This window comes from Rhamphochromis sp. 'chilingali' (genome assembly GCF_963969265.1).
Source record: "Rhamphochromis sp. 'chilingali' genome assembly, chromosome: 2".
Taxonomy (NCBI): Eukaryota; Metazoa; Chordata; class Actinopteri; order Cichliformes; family Cichlidae; genus Rhamphochromis; species Rhamphochromis sp. 'chilingali'.
In genome coordinates, this window is record NC_137930.1 from 47357955 (window position 1) to 47384864 (window position 26910).

The window sequence follows — 26910 nt, forward strand, 5'->3', positions numbered from 1 at the left end:
GCACATTTTCGTGTCTTGGATGCGTCCCTCTTGGTAAAAGACTTATTAAAGGAAAAATGCTTTGATTATGTCTGATTTGAAAATATTTCCAGAATGAAACAAATATTGGTTTTGATACTACGTTATTTTTGTTGTTTATCTAAAGTATATTTTATCTGTTGTGCTCATCTTCTCTGTATTTCACTTTTCTTTTTTTCCCCCCAATAAAAACACTGATCTTGCTCCCAGCTCTGCTCTCCACGTTACAGGCTGAGCTGTAACGCACCAACACAGCCAACAGTTTCTGAACATCACTAAATTTCTTTCCCACATATGCATAATGGCTTTGAATGTTGTGTCAGTGGGTTCGCAGAATCTGTTTTTATTCCCCTGTCAAGAGAATTTCATGGAAACTTTTTAAAGGTCAGGAACCCTAAAATAAAAATGAGTTGCATTTTCATCTGAATTCAAGTGAGAAACAAAAAGTATTCAGTGGAGTAATTGTAAGCAACTGAAGTTATAAAACATCTGGGGAAGTCACTGTTCTTTAATTAAAAGCTAATACAGGGCAGAATTGAAAAGCTCCCGTGATAAAAGCACGAACTCGTTTTTGTGCAGTAAAATTAAACCATCATATTTGCATCTAAACAAGAGTTTTCTTGTTTATTTATACTTGCAGGCTCACAACGTGTGTGTGTGTCTGTGTGTATTTTGAAATCACACATAATACTTCAGAGTGATATTGTCAAATTTTGTCAGATTTAATTCTGTTTTTCTGAAACAGAAGGAAGCTCAGCAGAGGATTGGAAAACACGCAAAGCCAGATGGTAAGATGAAATAAAAGACCAGACTAATTAGAGCACAAATTTACTTCCTTTCTGTGTCATAAAGAACAGATTTTAGCATCTGTGACCTGTACTACTCTGAAGATAGAAAAAAAACCCCACAAAGATCTTTTACATTGACTACCATGTAATTTAAGATTATTATTACCAGCTTCCACAATGATGTCATAAAGAAAGATATAGGTTTTCCAGCCTACTGAATACCATGTAGCTTTTATTCAAGCTGTTATTATGACTTATTAATTATCTGTCAAACGCAACGGTTCAAGAAGGAAGTAACGTGGAGCATGGCATCTCAACAGACAGTAACACGATAGCTAACTACTCTGAAGATAGAAAAAAAACCCCACAAAGATCAGAAATGAGCACCTGAAACTCAGAAGTACAATCTCTCTGGCTTTTCCGTCCTATTATACATGTAACACAGCTCGTAGAGGTGCAGTGCAATACATTCTATTCTATTTTACTGTATTCTATTGTATGATCATTTCTGTTTAACTGATTGGTTCAGGCAACCAAAATAATCTAGCTGAAATGATTAAGAAAAAAAGAGAGAAGAGGAAAAAGTTTGAGTAAACAAGATGAAAAGGCACACTGCCGTAGTGTGCTGTGCAGTACAATACTGATATTGTATAGTATCAATGTAGTTCATGGAGCAGTTTTACCATGAACTATTAATTTTTGGTAATGATTTTATATTTTTAGGCTGCTTCCCATGAGTGTTTTGTGTTCACTCACCCTTTTCACTTACTATGTGCTTACACATCACTCTGTGTTTAATTATTAGATATTAATCTCAGTTGCTCTTCCACAGTGTGTCTTTTGTCCTGTTTTCCTTCCATCACCCCAGCCTGTCGCATCATATGGCTGCTCCTCCCTGAGCCTGGTTCCCCTGCAGGTTTCTTCCTGTTAAAAGGGAGTTTTTCTTTCCCACTATTGCCAAATCCTTGCTCATACGTGGTGGCTTGATTGTTTGAGTTCTCTCTTTATTATTGTTGAGTCTCTACCTTACAATATGAAGCGCCTTGAGGCACCTGTTGGTGTGATTTGGCACTATATGAATGAAACTGAATTGAAAGAAAATGAATATTTTCCTTTGGTATCTGACTTATTAAATGTGACTTTATTCTATGACACGAGATTAATATCTGTCACTGGACATTTCTGTTCATGTAGAATAATACATGTTTCTTTGTGTTCTTTCTGGCACAACACTTGTACCACAGGGTAAAGACTTCAAGGTTATGTTAGATTACTAAACATCCCCACTTGATTATTGAAATAAGTCTTCAGTTGTCACAAAAGTATATGTTCACTGCATGATTATCAAGGACATAAAATCACATCACAACAATGATGTTATTAGCATATCAACAATCACTTAGATTCATTCATAATTTTATTTACTGGAGGATCAGAAGGTTTGGTATCGTGATAACGTGGTAAATCAAATACCCAAATCTTAGTTTTAGGCGACTATTTTTACTGCATTTTTATGAAGTTAAGCTAAAGCACTTCAACACTATATATTTCTCTGTAATGAAAGTTGCATACTATAATCATTACAATTTTACTGTAATGTGGCTATTAGAGGTGGCTATGAGAAACAATAAGTGCCTTAGCTTACTACTGTTACCTGCTTTCACAGACTAGTGCTAAAACAGTCTTCTGATACATCAAAATCTGCTTAGTGTGTCTGCAAAGATGTAAGATGATGACTATGACCTGTCTCCATGGACCTCCAACTGCTGCAGAGAATAACAGTCAACCTCGGCATCAAATTTACTTAACTTTAATGTTGAGGATCATCTCTAGCGATAAGTGCCGAATCTCGGGCAATGACCCGAGACCAAGCATCAGTTTTAGAAGGTAGTGCATCAGGTCAAGAGTACAACTAGAGGATCAAGTTGTTTAGACTGCACAACATGGAGAAAATGTGATTTGTGAAGAAAGCATCACTGAAGTATTCGAGCTCTGATTCATGACTGATGAGTGCAGGAAGAAAAACTGCAAATCAAATATACAGCATTGCTTTTGCTTCATATTCCTGTTACCTGATCTCAAATTACTTGTTGCCTTTTTAAAATGTAAAAGGCACGGCAGTGATTTCACACTTGAAGTTAGTTTGCTCATCACAAGGGGTTTGAAGGGGTCATAATAAAAAGTGCAAATGGGTTCTCTTTTGCTTGCATACCATATTCTCAAACTGGAACCATACTGGAGACAAAGGAAACAGCACATTCGGTTTCAAATTTGACAAATCCCATGTCCTGTAATTCTACAAATTGATTGTAACGGAAGACTAAATCTCAAGAGAATTTCTGACAAATAAGTTTGACAACCAAAATGATGTGGTGAAGGGATGCAACCTAATGGGGTGATACCTTCAGAGAAATCAACTCATCTACACAAGACGATTCTTTGAAGTGACTTCAAAAGCTGAAGGTTTAGAAACAAAGGATAAACCTCATAATCACAGCTCGTAATTAAAATAATAAAAAACAAACATGGAAATAAGGGACTAGCTATCACTAACGACGACTTAAAGGAGACTTCAACAGAGAAAGGACGATTTCTCTCTGATGTGAACAAATTATTCTACAGAAGAAAAAGAAGAAAAGGCAGACTCACTGGTTACTTTCTGAACTTTGCTAGTAGATGGTGGGATCCCATGTTGCCTTCAGAACTCCCTTAATTCCTTATGGCATAGAGTCAACATGATGCTGGAAATGCATCCCCAGAGATCTATATTAACATGATAGCATCACCCTGTTGCCAGTTTCACCACATTCCACATGTGCTCTATTGGCTTAAGATCTGGTGACTGTGCAGGCCAGTATAATAAACTTATTCCTCAACCAGTTTAAGATGATTTGAGCTTTGTGACATGGCCCATTATAATAATGGAAGCAGCCATCAGAAGATAATGTGGTCTTAAAGGGATGGACATGGTCACCAACAATTTTGAAGTAGGCTGTGATGGTTCACCAATACTCAGCTGGTACACAACTGGCCCCAAAGTGTGCCAAGGAAATATCCCCGAAACAATCACATCACAAGGAGCAGCCTGAACAGTTGATAAAAGGTAGGATGGATCCATGCTTTCATGTAGTTTACACCAGTTTCTCACCTTACCATGTGAATGCCGCAACAGAAATCGAGACTCAGATACACAACAATTCTCCAATCTTTAATTGTCCAATTTTGGTGCGTCCATGGAAACTTTAGCATCAGTTTCATGTTCTTAGCTGACAGGTTGTCGTCTTCTGCATAGCTTGGTTGTCTTCTTAGCAGATTGAAGCAGCCTGGCCATTGTTCTCTCACCTCTGGCATCAGGGGCACCTTCGTTCCCCCACTTCTGAAGCTAGGTTGAACATCAGCAGGTTGCCATTACATTGTCAACATACCAAAATGAAGTGAGCTGCTGCCATGTAATTGCCCAAATAGATATCCGCATTAACGAGCAGTTGAACAGATGTACCTATTAAAAGTTAGTATTAAAGAGCAAACTGTATGGTCAAAGCATGACAGCACATGAATCACAACCTTAGAAATAGCACATACTAATCTCACTGTGCAATACAGGCCATGAGTGCAATACAGGCCATGAGTTGACATTGAAACTAAAATATGTGTTGGAGAACATTTGTCTGCCGAGAGAAGCGCCTTCCCTCCACTTGTTGAGAGCCCGATAGAGAGGTCACAATGGAGATTTAATCACACAGGAAAGGTAATTGTCATGAAGACTGACATTTGACCATATGACTTTTTATAATTTAATTGTACCACTCATGAGAAAACAGGAAAAAAGTCATTTTTACTGCAAGATACTGCAAACTCCCACATTCACACATAAGATGCAAAGAACAGGAAATGAAATATGGGGAAAATGAAAAGCAATGGCATCCCACACAGAGACGGCTGACATTTAAACACAATCATACATTCATGCTTCAGTTTGCATCCTGAAGACCAAGGCAGTCAGAAATACCCAATCAATTACCCAATTAAACTCAGTCACTGTCTTTCTCTGGTTTGTTTTTTGTATGTCCACATTGTTAGACCAAACTATCCCTATAAAATAAAAAAAAAAAAAAAAACCCACATCTGGATAAACAGTAAGGACAAAAAGCTTTCTTCTGACGATGCTGGAAAGGACAGCCTGTGTCTCCACTGCACATTCATTTTTTACTTTGAATTTTGTTTCCTTGGCACTTCAGTCTTAACAAATTGTCCGATGTGATGTTCTTTTTTGATGTTCATGGCACTAAATTGCCTTACACTAGACACTCCTTTTTTTCTCATATTATTAAATACTGGCTTGAAATGGAAAATCTGTTTGAGGTTCAAAGTTTGCTGTACTTACTCATGGAAAAGCTAACACTTCACACTAGGTAATATATATTTTTCACCCTAAAATAGGGATAAAATATGGAGGTGGAGTCACAAAATGCTTCATTTAGTTAAACATCATAACTGTGAATAGAAGGATACTATCTTGAGCTCGATAAGTGGCTCCCTAACACTGTGTTGTCAGGCAACTAATAATTATGTACCCTAAAAAGTCCTTAAAAAGTTCTGCTAAAGAGAACCTAAGTGCATTTCCACAGTTGCCAAACTCTGGAAATTATGAGAGCATGACAAATCCAAAGCCCCTGACTGACAGCAAAGAGAAAAACAAAATCTGGGATGGAAGAAATGAACCGTTTTCCTGTGTGGAGCAAACTGCAATTAAACACCAGTGCAACCTACCATGTAGAGAAAAGGGGAAAAAAACCTTCTGAACACAGTATCGTGAAAGCTGTCTTGCACCATAGCTTCAGCTGGCCTCAGTCATCTGTCGGGGAGAAGCTTCCTGGTGCTAACATGGTTGAAAGTGAGCTAAAGTGGCACTTGGGAACCAAAAGAAAAAAAATGTGCTGGATCTTAACTGTAGTCAGCAAGACGATTTGTGGTTTGTGTGAAGATGTCTAATAAGGTGACGAAAGCAAGGTATAGGAAGAGGCACTGTTACAAAAAATCCATAAAATAACAGGGCTCATTCTTATGATATATAATAATCAGAGGAACTGACAGCATGTCAGATAATATGAAGGCTATTTTGAAACTCTGCATCTCTAAACCAGTAGGTTTTGAACATTTTGAGCCTTAGAAGCACCAAGTGGTCACACAAAGCATTCACTATGCTCAAAGATGAAATTAATATTCTCATCACAATTTCAAAAACTAATTAAAAGAGCATCTTTTTTCTGAAAGAACGTCAATTTATTGTGTCATTTTAGGAAACCTTGAATCGTCTATAAGGTTTTCACAAAAGCAATCAGCTTAATTAATCAAGCTTAAATGTACCAATTATGTTTTGAATACTGATGCAGGTCTGAGATTTGCCCAACAACACATTTCATCTACAATGCCCCCGCCCGCCCGCCTCCCTGCTCCCTTCCGCTTCAGCTCCACAAAGCTGCTATGGCAACACTCAACCAAAACGTTGCTGTGCCCTCAGCGAAGCACCATGTGAGCACTCATCACATTACTGGCATAGCTTCACTTTAATCACCAAATCCAAGATCAATACACAGAGGATGGGTCAAAGACACAAAAATATGTGTCTAAGTAGAGCGAGAACAGGAAACATTCACTGAGAGGGACAGAGGGAAATTACATGGCATGGAGAAAGGTTTTAGAAAAGCAAGTGTGACAATGAGAAAGACATGCCAAGAGACAGCAGGAGTTCTTTTTTATCTCCATTTGTAGAGGGACATTTTTTCATCTGGCGTACATGCTCTATTTTAGTAAAAACAAGCTTGTTTTTTCAGAATCTGCTTGATAATTACATTTAAATGTTTGGTTCCCCACATTTTAACAAATCAAGAGCGTTCAAAATTTCATAACATTTACGCAGAAGAAAACAACAACACTACCGTGCATATATTAAGAAATATAAAAATTCGTGAGAAAATATTTTTTGGGACCAAAACTGGTCTTACAACTGATGCTTGTGCATGACAAACAGGAGTTAGGAGATTTATTTTATTCCATGCAACAAGCTGTGCAAGTCTTGGGATTAACCATGCATCCCAGAATAATACAAAACAAAGTTAGGAAAACTGAAACTGACAGTTCTTCAGTCTATCTGCAAACAGCTTGAATGTTCTACTAGCTTCCGAGATAGAAATTTCAGTGCATTCCAAGACCTTACACCCAGTGACAAGAAGACAGACAGATAGATGTGGTGCAAATAGACTTAGACACACTTCAGATACTGAGACCTCAACAGCAGCAGCCATGGGAAGTTATTTTGTCTCTCCTGCTGCCAAAATAAGAGCTGATAAGGTACTCCTAGAACCTGTAAAGTCCTGACACTTTAGCCCTTTAATCCACGATAACCCCTAGTGAGCAGGCCCGCTGACGCCAGCCTCTGTACACACACACACGCACGCACCACACCCTGCTGCTAATATCACTCTCAGGTTGAGCTTTGACTCTGCTTTGATGGTCTCTGAGCTGATGCCGCCATCACAGATCATGTTGACATCAAACCAAAAAAAGAAGCCTGGCTGGTGCGGGTGGAGCTGCAGCTGATGATGACAGATATACACAGTAATATGAGCTCCAGTGTATTCCACAGGCAGTGTGCTAGCTTGAGGCAGCGACATGGTGGCTGTAACCTAAAGGTTACCTCTGCTCCATCTGAGTGCCTAACTTATTAATGGTAAAAAATAAAAATATTAGTGTGTGTGTGTGTGTGTGTGTGTGTGTGTGTGTGTGTGTGTGTGTGTGTGTGTGTGTGTGTGTGTGTGTGTGTGTGTGTGTGGTTTTGCAAATATGTCCTACAACAGCACTGCAAATATTCTGAAAGGCACAAAGGGAAATGGCTCAAATTATAATTTCATATGAGAGTTAAGAAATGACCGTGTTTGTGATACTGAACATGCTTAATAGCAGATTGGCCAGTATTCAGTCACTACTGATATCTTGGATACTTTTCATTTATGTATGTTTTTTGTTTTTTGTTTTTTTGTTTTTTGCATTCAAAAATGTCTTTCAGTGCAAAGCTGTGGTTTGGATCATAAAAAACTACAGATGTCTTAATATTAAACTCAATACATCAGTAATTATCTTAATTATATCAATATACGTATGAAGTGTGTTCAAAAATGAACCTTTAAAAAGCCCTAACTGTCAAGTACGAAGCTAATTAGGGGTGCCAAAAGACACTAATGCTACAGATTCTAATTGACTAAAAAGTACTATTGGATCGGATACTCCTTTGCAACACTATCAACACAAACAATTGACTTCACAGAGCACTGCTGCAGACAAACAAGCACAAGACTTCAGTCAACTAAGGTTTAATTGGTCTTTGAATGCTTCAATACATTACCCTCAAGGTTCTTCTTTACAGCCATTATGAAGATGGCAATCGATGCTGCTCAGCTGTGCCCTAAATAAGCACAGCAAATGACCTCCTTCGTTGTTTTAATACACTCATTACACCGAACTATGAAGCATTTCCTGTTTAGCAGCTAAACCGATTTAATTTCTACTGCCTCCCTCTTTAAAACCTTATAGAAAAATTACTGTTTTCATAGTGACACATATACACACACATATTGGTAAAATGTGTGTGGGTTGGACTGACACATTATCATAGTGGTTTGTGCAGACCTGCTTCACGCCTACACAGCTGCTAATAAGACAGATCCACCAGAACATGGTGAGGAAATATGGAACCAGGTCCTTCATCATTTGGGACGTATGGAGGAAAGAGAAGAGGAGAGAGAGATGATGCATAGGAATGGGTTGGGTAGCATGGGAGGGACAGGAAAAGACAAGTGAGCAAGACAGATGGGGCAAGTGGTGCAAAGAGAAAGAAAATCACATGGCGAAGGGAGCCACAGTGGCAAGTGGAAGGACCGGTGAATGGAGCTATAGTGTGCTTTGCAGTGTGGTCCATGCCAGACAAGTCAGGCGGGCAGAAAAGCACTTCTTGCCCACGCAAAACAAAAAGCAATCTTCACTTCACTTTCAGTGCAAAAAGGAAGTACTGCTCATACTAATATTGCTTCTCTAGCAGCCAGGTAAATCAGACTCTCCAACGGGTGGGAAGCTAGAGTTCTCAGCAAAAAGCTATGACAGGATGTATGGGCAACAACGGAAAGTGAAATAACAGAAACATTGATTGGGTGGGACACAGAAATAGAGGAAACAGGAAATTGAAACCAATGAGATGATGGCAGAAAGGGAAAAAATGGAAAGAAAACAGGCTGATAGAAATTGTGCTTGTGCCCTGAAACTTGATTACATTTTAATGTGTTCTCTCATTAGATTAGCTGCCACAAAATCTCTATTAATTGTTCTTCACCAAATCAGTGACTGGATTTGGCTCTGATGCATTTAGGAAGAATTAAACCTAATAAAAGATTCAACGAAAATGCAACCAATAACCAAGCACATGAGGTAGATTTTTCTATTAATCCAATCAAACAGTAGCGAAGGTACCTTAATAGAGTTTTTGTGTGCAGAAAAAGATAAAGTATTTCATGAGACGATGTTTAACTAATTCAACTTAACATCTTGGTTTTAGAATGAACACTATTTTAGTATTATTGACATATTAATGTTACAAAAAAATAATAATAAATCCGCCTATGCAAAAAGAATTCGCAAAAAAAAATGCCAAATAGTGGTGGTAATCTGTTAACCAGTGTATGAAATTTGAAAAACACTGACTGCACTTGTCTAAATGATGATGGATGTTTTGTGAAGAGATTTGTAGCGGGGTTTAATTTAGTCGCGTTAGAAATATTACTGTCTGTCAGCTGAAGTTCCAGACTGTGTAAAGAATTCAGCTTTTGATAAAAAAGCTCAAAGTATACAAAGCACTGATCTCAGGTCCCTTACACCCCCCACCCAAAGAAAGCCTGAGGTTCATGATCCCCCCTCTTGTGCTGTGAGTTTTTAACTTAAAATCACACAAAATTCTCTTCCAGCTTTATTCTTAAGAGCCATTTTGTCTTGGATATGCCATCTGGTATTTAAAGGCACTTCATAATTACAGAGATTTTGTTGACGAACCAGATTTCAGCTTTGATGTTCACCAACAACAATACCCATAACTCATAAGTTGTCATGATGTGTGTACATGCCCACACATACTAATCAGCAAAAACATGCATATTCAGTCTAAGCTGCATTAATATCCATAGTGCCCGAGAGCAAATTACATATACAAAACACTACAGCAAGATAGGTGAGCCACACAAATGCATTCACCACATACCCAGAGATACTAATTAAAGGATTACAGATATCGCTTAAATACCAGGAAGCAAAACTGCACCGCAGTAAATGACACCGCTGTGAGGATACAGTGTATGTGAATTTTAAAGTTTTGACTGAGATGTTACTCGCTGTCAGTTTTGGCCGGCGGTCATAGGTTCTGTCCAATAATATGACGCGAGACTGGAGTAGAATACATCCATGGATTGGCACTTTATTAAAGAAGGCACATGTTAACAGCACAAAAACACTCACTCCAACTAAACACAATGGCTTCCTTTTATACTCTACCTTTTCAGGTGAGCATCTGGAATAGCCCAAGTATGGGGGTTAACTAATCAACATGAAAACATAGCCCTCCACACAAACAAACATACAATAACATTAAAGCACATCACAAACATATACATATTTCCAACACGTACTATAAAAAAAACCAATAACATAAGCTTCACTCATTTCTATCTAAATTAAAACCCTTTTTAACCATACTCCTTAACCTGGCACACTGGTCTGCTCCAGGAGCTCTTAAGCAGGTGATCGAGCCGCTTTCACTCTTTTGCTCCACATCCTGCAAGAAGCAACCAGGACAGGTGAGTACCTTTATAAGTTCTCATTTCACAAGCAGCTCTAACTTTGGCTCTTCTCTGACACAGGTAGGATGGCCAGTCCCCCTGTCTCTTCACCTTTACAAGCTGTCATTTTAATCATATGTCAAATAAACCTAATAAAGAATTCATAAGAACTAATGTGTTTTTCTTTATTATACTATTTTAAATTCCCAATCCATCAATTAATCACTAACAGTGCCAACAAGGTAATGGAACCCCTGGTCTCCATTACACTCACTATCAGAAAACGCATCAATATTTTTAACACTGTTATATTAATTAGATTCCGTACGCCGAGGGAATGAATATATGTAGGATAAACTATATAAATGTACTCAATCCTTTAACTTTCTGGAATTTGTTTCATTTAAGTTACTCAATGGTCACAACAAAGCTAACTTTAAAATCCCTGACTTACACGATGGATTAAAAAGGACTGATTATTAGAATGTTGCTAATAATGTGGTTACCACCCCGTCATATGTAAATCAACAATATCCTTCACTCTCATTGGTAGTTTCTTTAACTACTTGCCTAGAAGCTGAGAAAAGTTAAACTCACACACACACACACACTTCACAGTGATTATTTTCTCCCATCATCACTTGAAATTGTTAAATGTCAGTAACTTTCTGCATTCTCTATTTGCCATTTCAGTGCTAGTCACTTCCTGTGTGGCTGCCTCTTTAGGGGCTTCATATAAAACCCATCAGAAACGGGTTGACTTTTCAGAAAGGGGTTAGTTTTAAAAGGTTAAGTAAGTAAATAAACAAATGGATGGGTGGTGTGACCAAGTAATAAAGCCAATAGTCTGACAATGTCTGCTGAGATTGGTATGAAGACCTTTGGACATGAGTCATTCCCTCTTGTTCTGACCCCACCTATCCTCCTAGTCCTATGAAAATCAAAGTTCAACCGACATAAAATCTATTAGTATTGATGGGGCTTTTTTTCAATTTCACCCGATGTGCTCTGTAAGCTGATGTTCAACTTTAACTTTATCTCCTGAGGGTGTGCGCAGGTGGACAGAGGAAAGATAGGAAGACACAGAACCGGCCACACCATTCAATAAAACAATGATAAAATAAATAACCGAAAACACAGGAAACTGTCAGACATTGTGGCTACATTTTGATTTATATCCCACCCAAACCAAACTGGTTTATAGAAAAGTGCCACAATCAAGATATGGAATTATTTTTCACAGAGGGAAGGAAAAAAACCCAAAAACACATACACTGTATTTCCTTGATTATCACGGGGGTTATATGTTCCTTAGAGGTGGTCTAAGGAGCTTGGAAAGAAAAGCATCTGGACTTTCACCTCTCATCCGAGAAGCTTCTTCAGTTCAGAACTAGAACTGAAGAAGCTTCTCGGATGAGAGGTGAAACGTTTTCAGGCAACTTAAAGAAGTCCAGATGCTTTCACTTATAGAGCACCTAAAATGCACAAATAACACCTTGATTCGTATGATGGATCAATGATGTGGCGTTATATTGTTATTAATGTTTTGGGGCTTGAAAATGTTTATTTTACTGCAAAAATAATTAAATCTTTAAAAAAATAAATACAAACTATCTATAGGCTGCAGAATATAATTAAATTCCAGCGATATTTATTTACAGATTATTTACAGATAAATCCACGATGTGGTCCTAAGTTCACTTATCCTGTTGAGCTATACAGTACAAATTGTGCTGTGGAAAAGAAAATCTAGTCTCTTGTAACAGAGACCATAGAGTTTCCCTGCTCTGTGGTGAAAGTCTGGTGTCAGGTTCATTCATTGGCAGGGAGTCCTTCCCCCAAACAAAAGCCATTAGAGTGCAATGCAAAATGTCTCCTTAACAGTTTTGAGTAGGCACTGCAACTTCTTTATTTCAGGGAGACCCACACAAATCAGAGCTTTTAAAGTCTGAAAGCATTCAGGGATGTAATAATCTAATATTTGGATATTTAACCTGAAATTAAAATCAGGGTACTGCTATCGTAGCTGTGCTCATCTCAGGTTTGTACATGACATGATCCATCTCGCTCAGCACTGACCCAAAAGCATAACGTTCAACAGGGCAGCCAGAGCAGTGCAACAGGCTCGAGAGGATAAAAAAAGCCCAGCGAACAAGACTATCAAACTGGGCTCTCCCTCCTCATTGCACACATATTTGCACATATTTGGCATTTCAAATTCCAAGTTCCACCAAATCTTATTTCTATTTTGTGCATAATAGTCTAGCTTTATCTATGCAGTATATCATTTTAAATCAGTTTTATCATCGATTTTACAAAATAAGTGTCTTCTCTTACGTTTTGATGGTTGCGGGAATGCTGGGGACTATATTACTTGTACTTGCTGACCTTTTTCTCTGCCATTTGTGGGAAATGCTCATGATGTTATGAAACATGGTTACAAATAGCACTGTTTAGATATCTAGAGAACTGATGGTAATCAACAGCCCCTGACAGTTCACCAGTGACATACATTAATTTCCTAAAAGCAGATAATTGATCATGTATACTGTGATATCTGTGTATTAAATTTGAAACTTCAATATAAAAACATGTAAAATTGCTACCTGTGGTATCAGAACTGTGAAAGATATTCTGAATAAAAAATACAAACTGTATTTTCCCTTTTATATCACGCACGTGGGTTGAACTGTAGAATCCAGGAAACTTCAAATAGAAACACCGTTGAGTTTGTATACAAATTTATATTTAGTATTTTAAGAAATATGCTTATTGACTTTTAGTAAAGAGATCAATAAGATCAATACAACTCGCTCCAGATCAGCATCTGTCAAGTCAATTTTTTTTTAATCTTTGGGTTCACCGGGGTTATCCATCTCTCCCTGCCTACAGTTTTTGTGCTGGTTGAGTTAATATTCAAAGGCTCATCTAACTTTCAGCAAGGAAAACAGTTGGAGCTAAAAGAATATTTCACACAGGAAGAGAGAAATATTTTACTCATTCTTGCTATTGTACAGATAGTGGGAACACTTCAGTAAAATTGCTTGTCCTTGGCAAGTCCACTAACACTTTCATTCCTTTGTATAAAAGAAGTTCATAGCAGTAGATTTCTAAGAGCTTGTCATCTACCCACTTCAGAAGAAAGCATATCCAACTCAACTTTTATACAATTCAGGTTTCCAAGATGCTTCCAAAGTCACTGTCAGGAAGAAACTAAAGTTACAGTTTGGTACATCCAGAGAAAGAAAGAAAGAAAGAAAGAAAGAAAGAAAGCACTGATGAACTCGTCCACGTCCACCAAAGACCACAGTGGTGGATGATCACAGAATTATTTCCATGGTGAAGAGAAACCCCTCCACAACAAGTGGACGAAAGCAGCTGAAAGAATTCTGAGGTGTACGGAGACATACTGTCTGCTCAAATTCAGCTAAATGCAGTCAAACTGATTGCGTGGCGTTTCATAATACAGCTGGGCAATGACCCAAAACATATAGCCAAAGGAACCCGGGAGTTTACTAAAGCAAAGAAGTGGAATACTCTTGAATGGCCAAGTCAGTCACCTGATTTTAACCCAATTGAGCATGAATTTCACTTGTCGAAGCCTTAACTTTGGACAGAAACGCCCACAAACAGACAGCAACTGAAAGCTGTTGAGGGCAAGACTTCAGGCTGTCATTGCCAGCAAAGGGTTTACAACCAAGTATTAGAAATTAACAGTTTATTTTCAGATACTTAATTTGTCCAATTACCTTTGAGCGCCTGAAATGAAGGGATTGTGTAAAAAAATGCTTTAGTTCCTCACATTTTTAGGCAATCTTTTTGTTCAGCTCACTGAATTAAAACTAAAAGTCTGCACTTCGACGGCATCCGAGTTGTTTCATTTACAATTCATTATGGTGATGTACACAACCAAAATTAGAAGAAGAAAAAAAGTCTCTGTCCAAATGTTTATGGACCTAAGTAAATGGTCAAGTAAATGTAGCGTGAAGTATAAGTTAAACCATTATTACTTATTTATTTTACGTGTGTGTGTGTGTGTGTGTGTGTGTGTGTGTGTGTGTGTGTGTGTGTGTGTGTGTGTGTGTGTGTGTGTGCGCACACGCGCACGCGCACACGCATTAGTTACTCACTGCAGGATAAAATCCATGTTCTCTGGGGAAATCTGTCCAGTCACAGGATGTCGAAATGTGGTGGTCCTCTGGTTGTGACTGAAGTGACAGAAGGACAAGAGAGAAAACGAGAGAGGAGACAAAATTAGCAACTTTGGCTGCAATACAAACAGTGTTAGTGCATTATCCTGGATTTTCACCCTACTTTGTTTACAATTTCCACACAAGCCGAAAATTCCTCGGAGGAGTACACTTAACAGCTCTGTCCAACATCTCCACCCTGACAGGCGTTCGTCTCTGACTTTCCCAGCTCAGTGTAGAATGTGACGGGTGAATGCAGGACCCATCCACACCCACTCACCCCACCCAACCATCCTGTACAGCCTGTGTGGAGTAAAGTGTTGGGCTCAGCACAAATGTCAAACAGTACAGGCAGGCATGGGCCTCCATCAGTTATAGACTCAGTCTTTCTAACCCTCAGCTAGAGGGTAAAAGCATTCGACTATGTAAACAACACAGGATGGCATGACGATCAAAGCCTGTGCGAGTTTGTGTGCGTACATGTGTGTGATGGCACTTTTTCAGAATGTTTTTTTGCATTGAGAAAACACTGACAGAAAGCCTTACTCTACATATATTCAGACCCACAATGACTAATCAATTTGTAAGCTGACAGAAAATAAATCACAGGAACAGGGGCTTGAGCCTATTCCAGCTACCATAGGGCGAAAGTCGGGGTACACCCTGTACAGGTCACCAGTCTGTCACAGGGCTAACACAGAGAGATAGACAACCACACTCACATTTACACCTATGGGCAATTTCGATTTACCAATTAACATAACTCCACTAACTGCATGTCTTTAGACTGTGGGAGGAAGTCGGAGTACCTAGGGAGAACATGCAAACCCTACACAGATGGTGGAGTTGAACTCAGGACCTTCTTGCTGTGAGGCAAAAGTGCTAACCACCATGCTGCTAATAAAATGACATTTATTAAAAATAAAACAAGAAAAAAAGGAACAGCTCAGTGAGAGAAGTTAAAAGTTGCAGTGTTGTAATCAAAAGTCCAATTTTCAAAATCAAACAACAATGAAGGAGCTGACAGGGTAAAGTACAAAAGTCTTCTCCAAATACAATCAGTGGGTCATGGCACAGTTTTCCATTCCACAGCAGCTCCAGTAACTCATGCTGTAAAGAATCCTGCTTGATATAGCGGAAGATCAAATCCTACGGGAGTAGATGACACGGCAGCAGCATGCTCCGTAACAGGGACCTACAATGTCATTATCGACTCACAGAACAACACTTACAAGACTAACACAAAGAAAGTTCTCACATCTGAATGCAGCAGCTTCTCTTCAGCTCACCTTGGCTATTGACTGCTGTTACAGTTTCCCTTTATGTCATGTGAATTACTTCCACCACTGCATCTACTATTGCTAAAAAAAGAAACACATCCAAGGTGTTGTTTTTTTTTTTTTGATTTAGTTTTTTTAAAGCCAGCTCTCACTCACACTGATTAAAAATGTGGCCATGATGTCGTTGTTGTTGTTTTTCTGCAGAAATGAAAAATTGAAAAGACATTACAAAAAATAGGAAAAGTTATTCAAACTCTAACTCAGACTAGCAGAATGATCCAAGTTTCCCAAAAGTAAGGTAACAGCTTATGCTTGACTCATTCCTCTGTGTCTTATGCAGTCATTTTTCACCACGCACAGGTACTGTTTGAAAAATACTTTCACTAATCAAATGAATTAAACACACTACCTAGTCATAACTGGCAAGATTAAGTTTTGTGTCTGCTATAGTGCCGTGGAATTTGGCCTTGTGTGTGTAAAACAATAGCATGTAGTGCAATGAGAACAGCACCTCAACACAATTAATTACATTCTACAGTGGCCTACAGAGGACCTGCTAACATTTACACATGCACATGGCCACAAAAAATACCTACAGAGTAAATCCATACTAATGTGCTAAAAACATAAAGACCTTTTACTCCTAATCCAAAGATGGGGTTAGTCATCGTGCCACACAAATGCATCAACGGGACAAAAAGATGGGACAGTGCTCTAGATAACAGAGACAGGGAACTATGACCATAGTTTTACTATAACTAGGATCCCTTTTTTTGTCTACTGTGTTGCAGGGAGAAGCTCTGAATTAATAATTGTCTGATCAGCAAGGAATGCTAATCAATCAGCTGTGGTGAGAATAGAGAAACAGACTGTTCTGACAGGCCTGTGAGTGTGAAAGTTATGCCTGAAACTCTCTCTAGGCAACAAATTCGACAACAGAGTGTCATCCGAGTTTACCGAGGGACACAAGTGACAATGTTTTGCAGGCTGCAGGAAGTAGATCCGTTTTTTTTTTGTTTTCAGAAATCATAATGAAACAAAACTGTCAACATGATTTGGTCATGGTGGTAATTTCTGAAAAGGTATGAAAATGCATGAGCTGTGACAAATCGTGTAAAGGGATTTCACAAAAATCTGTAGTATAATGGCTGCAAGCTTAACGGGGCTAACGGGATAAATATACCATTAACATCATTAATGGTTTAAAGCATTATGTAAAAGCAGTGTATTTCAGCAATTTACATTTGGCAAACTATAAATGCATGATTTACAAAATGATTTTATTTGCAGTGATGAGAGGTGTAGGACTATATGTCATTAACACAAAAGTGCAAAACCTAATAGGTACATGCAGAATTCAAAGCAATCTTATGAAATTAAATGCAGCGTGCTAAATCTATTAACACTCTCGTTTTAGCTCACCATTAAATGGTCAAGAGGTATTTTTGAATGCTGAGGTCACAGTCACCTCAAATCCTTTCAGTGGATGGATAAGTAAATTTGATTATATATTGATTGCACACATACAAACAAAGGCTTGTTTACTTCGGAGCTGATTTGGTCGAGCTGATTCGGAGCACTTCTCCAGGGGAAACTGATAAAGCCATATCGGACTATTCACAGAATATGAAGAAGAACAGCGTGTAAGTGTCCTGGAGGCTGTTTATCAGCGGCGGTGATTTCATTCAGCAGCGAGGTTCAAAATAGTACAAGATATAATAGGTGTGATAGTGTCACTTCAGAAAAACGTAGGCAATGAGGACCTGAGCTGTAAACGAAAAATGTTGAATCCAGTGCTAACAGCTTTATATAGCAAGCTTTTAATAATGTCCTTTCACACTGAAAATGAAAGACATTTTCGCAATGCACCTGACATCTCTGGGTTCTTTTGCTGCTAAGTGTATTTTGTGTATTTCCTTTCCTCTTTCACTCATTGCAATGTCTGTCATGGGGAGCTTTAGTAGACCTAAATAACAAAATATCACAAAAAATGACATGAAATGCAAAATAGATAATATCATAGAGTTGTGGTTGCCTTACAGACACCAATTTGACGTTAAAAATTTGAAATCTTAACACAGCCGTTTATTATTAGTTCTTTATTTTTCCAGGTAAAAAAAATGTCATTGAGATTAAAAATCTAATTTCCAAGAGAGACCTGGCAGAGACCTGAGTTTTTAGTGAGGGGCAGGGATAGCTCAGTAGGTAAAGTGGTCGCCCCATGATCGGAAGGTCGGCGGTTCGAATCCACTTAACGGCTACCCTGAGGTACCCCTGAGCAAGGTACCGTCCCTACACACTGCTCCCCGGGCGCCTGCTTAGTGGGCTGCCCACTGCTTCACTGAGTGAATGGGTCAAATGCAGAGAAAAACAAGTAATTTCCCCATGGGGATCAATAAAGTATCCATTATTATTATTATTATTTTAAACATAAAGGCTACAATTCAGAAATATGCCTTTTGAGCATCAACAATCGAAGCTTACAGGACACCAAGTGCAGCAGATTTATTGACAAGTACAAAGCTAATTTTTATGCCTGGGTGATATCTGCAGGTGAAAGGTATTTGTAGTATTCTGTTGCTTCTGTCACTAAAAACGCGTAGCACTCACTTCAGAAAAGATGATTAGATCTATTGGAGATCTAATGGGAGCTACAGATGAGATTTCTGAGGCAGCCCCTAAGAGGTGTAGTTTCTTTTGTCCGTGCAGCTGCTTCAGTTTTCCCTTCAGGAGAAGCTTCTCGTATGGGTGTCGGTGGGAGCAATGGTCAACAGGAAATCCGTGAGAAATTAATGCGAACTGAGGCCTATAAGTCTATTTTTTTAATGTTTAGTGACCCTCACAGATTAAAAATAATGCTTCATACTTAGTGTTATAGTTGTTTGCTATAGATAAGTATCTAGTAGTAAATGGTCAATTTTGTTAAATCCTAATCCTAAGTGACAGCTAACTTTACAGTTTTATTTACTACATTAGCCATCATTAGCTAGCAGTGTTGGTCAAGTTACTTGAAAAAAGTAATCAGTAACTAATTACTGATTACTACCCCAAAAAAGTACTCCTGTTACTTTACTGATTACTTATTTTCAAAAGTAATTAATTACTTAGTTACTTTTTAAAAACACGATTTACAACCTGAATAGGTAATAAAGCGATAGATCTTTCAGCCCAATTCTACTTTTTCTGCATAATCCATCATACAAAATGTAATCAAATGAAAAAGTCTCTTTTTTTTTAAACTTGTTTTATCAGTTTTAATCTTTTAATTTTATGCATCAAGCAAAAATTAAATTATATGCACCATTGTCTGACTTGAAGAAATTAGTTTAACATTTAAACCTATTTTCTGCACATTCCAGCACATAAAATAAAATATTTTTTGTGTTTACACTCAGTCTTTCAAATAGATGCAAGTAAAATACAGCAGATAATAAATAAAATCAAAGACTAGTGGTCCTGTTGCTCTATTTTCACCTGTAAAGCAGGCGGAGGTTTGCCCTGGTGCAGGTGTGCCGCAGCGGTCAGTTGAAGAATCCGCGAGTTTCTCTGTGAATTTCCCATTACGTCGTTGCGCACTCGGTGCTTGTTTAGGGTTTTTTTCGCTGTAAAAAGAAGTTTTCTTCCCACGCACAATGGACGCTAATGTTTTTGTCACTTTTTATGGAATCAAACTCAAAGTAAGGTCAGTACTTCCACGCTTTAAACGCTGCACGCTCATACTCTCTCCCGTACTCGATATATGATCCATTGTTGATCTGCACACAGCTGTTGTCACGAACGTCGCACTCGCCTATGTCACTGTCATGAGACATTCTCGCAGAAAATAATTAATTAATTAATTAATTAATTAATTAATTAATTAATTAATTAATTTAAAAAAATCACGGTTTTAGTAACGCAGTAACGCAGCGTTCCTACGAGAAAGTAGCGGTAATCTAATTACCGTTTTTGCAATAGCAATCCCTTACTTTACTCGTTACTTGAAAAAAGTAATCAGATTACAGTAACGCGTTACTGCCCATCTCTGTTAGCTAGCATCTGTGACTCACCAATGCTAAGCAATAGCCTCCAGAACTCAAAAAATAAAGCTAGCAGGGAGGTGCTTCAAACTTCAGTTCCTTATATAAGCAAGATCTCTTTATTACTGCCAGAACTTTATTTCTGGCAGAAGTAATACAAAACAGATAGGAATAACATTTTGGGTCTCTAGAACCAGTTTCCTTATTCTCAACAGGGGGAGCTAGGGTTACTATTTATATAATTCGCTGTTTAAAAGTTATGCATAGCTCAGTTTAACACCATCTATCCATCATACCTAATATGGATGCATACTGCTAACAAAGCTAAACAGCCAGCACTGGCATTAAGTGATAACAACCCCCTCACTCTGCTCTTTTGTCTAAATACAGTCACATACAATTTTTCAAAAACAAGATTATCTATGTATATAGTATAGTAACTGTTAAGTCTAATATACCCTAGTAAGCTATACTACTTTTTCCTTTGGGAAGATACCATCTGTGCAGTCTGCAATTCTGTTGAAGAAAGATGTTGAATCTATTTAATTATTCTTGAAAAATAATTTATTTCTGTGCATTTTTTTTTCCACACTGCATCAAATTAAAGTTGATTACGTCGATTAAGCATCATGAGGTGGAGGGTGGGGGGTGGTTCCCTTTTTTTTTTTTTTGCTGGGAGTTTGCAACCCTATTAGTTAGGTTGCTTAATATTTCTGCTAAGTACTCTTTAAAATACCAGAATAGGAAGGATGGTGCAGGTTTAAGTTTATTAGATTGATCAGTGTTGCTGAACTATGAAATATTTTGGGTGCAGTGTATTTTTTACATACAGGTATAACAGAATAGCTTTAGTGTTGTTGTTTATTTAAACTTGAATATGAACTTATACAAAATGCAGCAAGATATTAAAAAAACAGTTTTATTGATTAAAAAACACTATATCGGATTCATATTGGTATCGGCAGATATCCAAATTTATGATATCGGTATCGGACATAAAAAAAGTGGTATCGTGCCATCTCGAGTCACTACTAAGATTTTCACCGAGTTCTTCATTTTTGTTAGGTCTCCCATTATTTTCCTTTAAAACTGGGCATCCAATAAAAGCATACTTTACTAATAATATTCAACTGATAAAAGCACACAGACATTTTCTGTTGTCCCATAAACTTTTATCTACATTAACAAACTAAGGGCGCACAATCTCACCTTCTCCTGCTATAGCAGCTCTCCAGCCATGAGTGTCTTATGTAACAACCATATCATTAAAGAGCTACCTCTTAAAAAAGCTCAACACCCACAGATGAAAATAGCTCGATTAATGCTCACAGTGTCCCTGTAACTTTCCATATAAGGTGTGCCATTCACCTGCAAGATGTCAGATTTGATACATTTAACTATGATAGTGTTAAATGACTTCCTCAGACTATCTGCAACAGGATGACATATACTCTATAAATACAAGGTCTTTCTCTCACCATTAGACTTAGATGTACAAAAAAAAATAGAAATACTGTACATTTTGAGACAGTTTTTGTTTGGGGAAACTTTTGAGCATTGGAGGGATTATATGTCTCAGTCAAACCATTAACTTCATTACTCTTTTGTACCTTCTGAGATGCACATTTTAAAGTCAGACCATAATTTCTGTTGACAAAACAGAGCTAGAGTTATGCCTTTAAAAAGCAGCTCATCGTATTACAGTCATAATTGAGACAAAGTGTCCAATAACTGCTGAAATATCTCCCTACACTACAGTCATCACTGTCAGACATTAATTTGGGGTTTTGTGACATGAGGCTGACACATCTAAAGCAACATAAAAAAAAAACCCACTAATGGGTCTGTGCAATGTAATTTTTGACCAAACACAGAAACCCAAAGAAGCTGTTCAGAGAAAATGGCTCTTTTCTTTGTCATCAGAGAAAAGGCACAAATTCAAAGACCACTTTTCTTTTCCTTAATTTTGTGATTTATTTATCTATTTATGCCTTTATTGATTTTCATTTATCAGAGCAGCTCCACTGCAGCTCAAGCACATTTTGCTTCTCAGTTCAAGCCAAGTGAGGCTTTAGGGAATTAAACAACCTTTTTTTTTTATGAGACATTCTTGCCCATTGAGCTGCTGTCAGCTGACACACTCAGTGCCTCTGTGTTTGACTTTTCTGCCCCAGTCGCTGACCACATGGCATTTATGAAGGACGGGTGGTAAACCTCCAGGGTTACATAAACACTCGACTGTCCATTACAGCACTTGCACAATACAGTTCTCATGCAAACACACCATTACACATGCCAAACATGATGCCCCTCAGTGAGAGACTGCACACTTCGCACCTGCTATATCATATGACTTGGGTGTCACAGGATTTCCAACCACTTTTCCGCTGCTCTTTCTCCAGCACGGATAACAAGTAGTCCTGAAATTAAGCAGTTAATTATAAAAACATACGACAAATTATTATTTTAGTAGTTTATGGAGAATGTATCATAAAAAACTCACATTACTACTGCTGAAGTAAGAAGGATTCTTTATAAATGTAACAGACACAAACAGCTATTTGAGCTTTTATAGATTTTATAGTTAGAGGAAAAACATTCCACAAATCAGGTGTAATAATCACAAATTATATTTTCTCACAGCTTTAAGTTAAATCAAAGTTTATATTGACTCATTCCTCTGTGTCTTCCTGCCAAACGTATCTAAGTGATACTCTCTGAGCTAAACTGTGAAACTGTGTCGATGTCTTTGTAGTCAAATCATTTTTTTCTTGACATTTACTCCTCTTATTTGGACATTAGGCCAAGACTGGCTGAAAAATTATATTAGTTACTGAATATTGATAAATGATTACTAATTGAACAATACAAGGTTTTAAGTGGTGACAGACCAAAGCAACATTACCTGGAGTGATATTTTATTATCATTAAACTATCCGATTTCTGTGGTGCCTCTAATATTTCTCTTTTGTTATTTGAGTTCTCTGTACGTGCACATTTAATGGGCACAATAATTATTTGTTGTTTACGTCAGTATATTCTTCTGAGGACAGTGAAGTGTGTGCAAGCATGTGTGTGTAGACACAGCTGGTTATTGATTCCAGTGATACTGGTAATGGGGATGGTGCGTAGAGAATTCTTATCTGCGAGCATCTCCCCTGAGCTGGGGGAGTCATGCTCTCAGTTCTCAGCTCTTAGGTGTGTGACTATTTTGAATCTGGCCACAATTACCAGTCAAAAGACACATTATTAATTCAAAACCAGTCTGTAAAACATAACTATTGCTTATGAAAGATGCAACCATGTGAAAAAAGCTTCAAGAGTCTCAAGAGCTGTGCTAAAGTTCAAACCCTAACGCGCTTCAGCATTTCTTTTTGTTGACGAAACTGTAATCAAATTTGTCAGTATCATCAATAAGCCACGCCTCCATTTGACTTGATTGATGTTTGAAAAAGCAAAGCTGTTGGCATTGACTGTTGACTATTATGTCTCATGAACAGCAGCAATTTTTTACATATCATTTGCCGCTGTACACCGTGCCTGTGTTTTAACAGACATGTAGCAGACTGAGTGTTCTGAAAATGATGAGTACACGAGTAGGTGTTCTCTCAGTCAAAGGTCATATCTATTTAAAGGGATTACCAGATGAAATGTGTTTGAAGTGCCGCAAGAGAGAGCTAGTCGGAGTGTTGCCAGTGCAATATGGGGAAACACAGCAAGGTCATTCCCCATTCAGTGCACAATGTGTATGTTAAACACGCACACCTATGTGTGTGTGTGTGTGTGTGTGTGTGTGTGTGTGTGTGTGTGTGTGTGTGTGTGTGTGTGTGTGTGTGTGTGTGTGTGTGTGTGTGTGTTATAAGAATTCACCAATTTTCTTGGCTGATTGCGATTACTGTAATTTTTGTAAGTATGATCTGCCGATAGCTACAAGTAATATTATATACAAACGCACACAAAAAAGGTTTTGAACATATCGAGGACACAAATTAGCCAACAACACTCATTTCACATATTTAAAAATGCATTTACACATTGGAACGTGCATGAACACACTTTTGCCAAAAACTGAACGCCACATTCGTGCACCGCCTGATCTTTAATTAAACATAAATACCACAGCTGCAAAATGGGTCCTGGTTTGGCCAGTGCAAAAAAGTAGGTCACAAAACATCCAAGTCCAAAGAGGTCTGTGATAACGATGTCCTTCCAGTCTCAGTCACATGGGAATATTTTTCAAAAACAAGCAAACTGGCATTTATTGACTGGTTTGTTTAAATCAAAGAAGGGAATAAATCACAATTTTGGCCGTCAAAGAATAATTGAAGTCATGTATCAAATTTAAGACCCCATATACGTTTTCTTTTATCAAATTCATTCTAGACCTTATCAGTATTGTGCACATAAGTTGGGCAATGTACAGTCTGTGAGCCCCAAAAGCAATGCTGCCTTGACTAAATAGGTGTTTTGGAGGGCATCCAGCGACCACCATTTCTGTCTGTTGGTTGCCGTTACAAATGCAGATAAAAAGCGAGATTGCTGCAAGATTCCGGCAAATATTTGCCTGCTTTGAAACGAAATCTGCTCCAGTAGAGACCCCCCCCCTACAAAAAACATTTTGGTCAATAGATTATTAACAGAAATATTTCATGCTGTTCCCAAATGTAAAATCGTGTCCTTCTACAGGGGATATTCTTGAACTTTAAGTTTAATTCAAATGAAATAAATGAACAAACGAAAAGAAAGACAGCCAGGGGAGACAGCGTTGTCCAGCAGGGTGACAATCCCATACTGGGGGTGCTTTTTACATGCAATCCCATCTTACACGAACAATTCCCAGGCCCCTGTCAGCCTGTCTGTGCCGAGCGATGTCTGCAAGCGCAGACAGGGCCAAGAGAATACAGGTGGCAGAGGAATTACATAAACTCAGAGCAGTGAGGGTGATCAGTAGACAGACAAAGCTGACAATGCTTCATGCTACAGAAACCAAATCAGGTGAGACCCTTTGTGATCCAGAGAAGAAGGCAGCTATTAATAATTCTTCCACAGTCTCACTGACAGGAAAATGCAAATGTTAAATCCTCTAGACTGACCTTAATGACCGAAAGCTCTCGATCTCCATCAGCTTGACTTAATCAGCACAAATTGGCTAATGAGTTAACGTTTTTATGTAGTACTATACCACACTGAAACATTTCATCCAAACTAATACTATGAGTTACAGCTGTTTTAAATACAAATTTTATGGGAAAGTAATGTGATGACTACTGTACCTATCATAAACGATGAAAAAAAAATTAAGCTATAGAGAGTAATATTTTGAAATGACTGGAATGACTTCAATAGTTTTCACTTGAACGCAACATTGTTTCAAACATACTGTGACATAAGTGACGAGCCCACTACCCTCTTCATCAGCAAATGATCCACAGTCTGAGATATAAACTTATATCATCAGAGCTTCTGGTTGAAGCAGTTCAAGTAACATCCACGAGACACCTTGTGCTGCTCTGCTGATGACTGGCAGTAGAAACAAGCAGCTCTGCCAGCAGCTCTGTGCTGCTGCTGTAACATTAGACCACACTTCCACCTTGTTCTCCCACTGGCACAGCAAAAATAAAACTATGAAAAGAAGAAATTTCCACAGCAGCAAAAATATTATGAAAAGCAGCAAATGCTAAATCTAACACTGCTTTTTTTTTTTTAAACCTTGATTTTACTTATTTACCTGTGGACGAGGTTTGGCTTCATTAATTTTGTTCCATCCAAGTATGTGAATGTGAGCGAATGCTGCATGTGCTGCACACTCTTCCTGCATGACAGAAGGAGGTGGGAGTGCCAGCATGGTCTTATAAATGGTCAAGGGGTAAAGAGCTGGAACACAATCCACTACAAACACACAAAACCACTGCTCACATGCGCATGCACACACACACACACACAGGCTCACCCTGGTGAATTCCTAGCAGGCCACTGTGCTGCCAGTAAATTCCTTCCTTGGCCGGGTGAGCATGACGCAGTGACACATTTGGTTCAGCTTCATGCTGCTGCCACCCTCTCTTGTTCAGGTTTCACAGCCATCCACTACCACCTACCCACCCACACATCCAGCACACATCACAAACACCCTCTTTCATTTGATTTCCTCACAGTCCATCTCTCTCCCGCTTTCCCCTTTGCTCCATTTCTCACTCCCACTCAGGCTGAAAAGCATTCAGAATTGCCTTCTTGTTTGATTAAATGAAGGTACTTTAAAGTCTACGTCGGTGTGTTTGGTGAACACAGACGTATCCTTGATCCACAAGTCTGAGCTGAATGTTACCAGAGTGCACACTGGCATGAAAATCACTCTAATGGGGGTTATTACACATCTCTTATTTCACATGACAGACTATGTGGCTGACGAGCAAGAAGTGTTTCAGTAGTTGTAATGCTAATCTTTTAAATGTGTTGGACGCATAATTTACATTGGTGAGCTTTTGAGTTATATGAAATTGCTGCTATATCAGGGGTTATGATGTACCATGCTGATTTTCTTTCATTTTTGAATGAATAATTTGTTACATTATTCAGTCTTTAAATTCGGAGATTATTATTTAGAGATGCACCTTTCATAATCTAGCTAATCCTTTATCTCATTAACGCTTTAACTTCCTGCCTCTTGTCTCATCCATCTAGCCATCTTTGTCACACTCATTGTTTAGTTTCAGACAGGACAAATATGCAGAGCCTGGTGTATA

The 26910-nt window shown here is 38.3% G+C and overlaps 1 protein-coding gene across 8 annotated transcripts in view; it reads right to left on the reverse strand.

The window, feature by feature from the left end:
• LOC308391691 (pleckstrin homology domain-containing family A member 7-like) overlaps positions 1 to 26910 on the reverse strand; it is a 146222-nt gene that overhangs the window by 55362 nt on the left and 63950 nt on the right. For all 8 annotated transcript variants that reach the window (XM_080874371.1, XM_080874369.1, XM_080874370.1 and 5 more), the window contains one exon: positions 14812 to 14889. In XM_080874371.1, coding sequence (XP_080730497.1) covers positions 14812 to 14889 — 78 coding nt within the window. The remainder of the gene's footprint in view (positions 1 to 14811; positions 14890 to 26910) is intronic.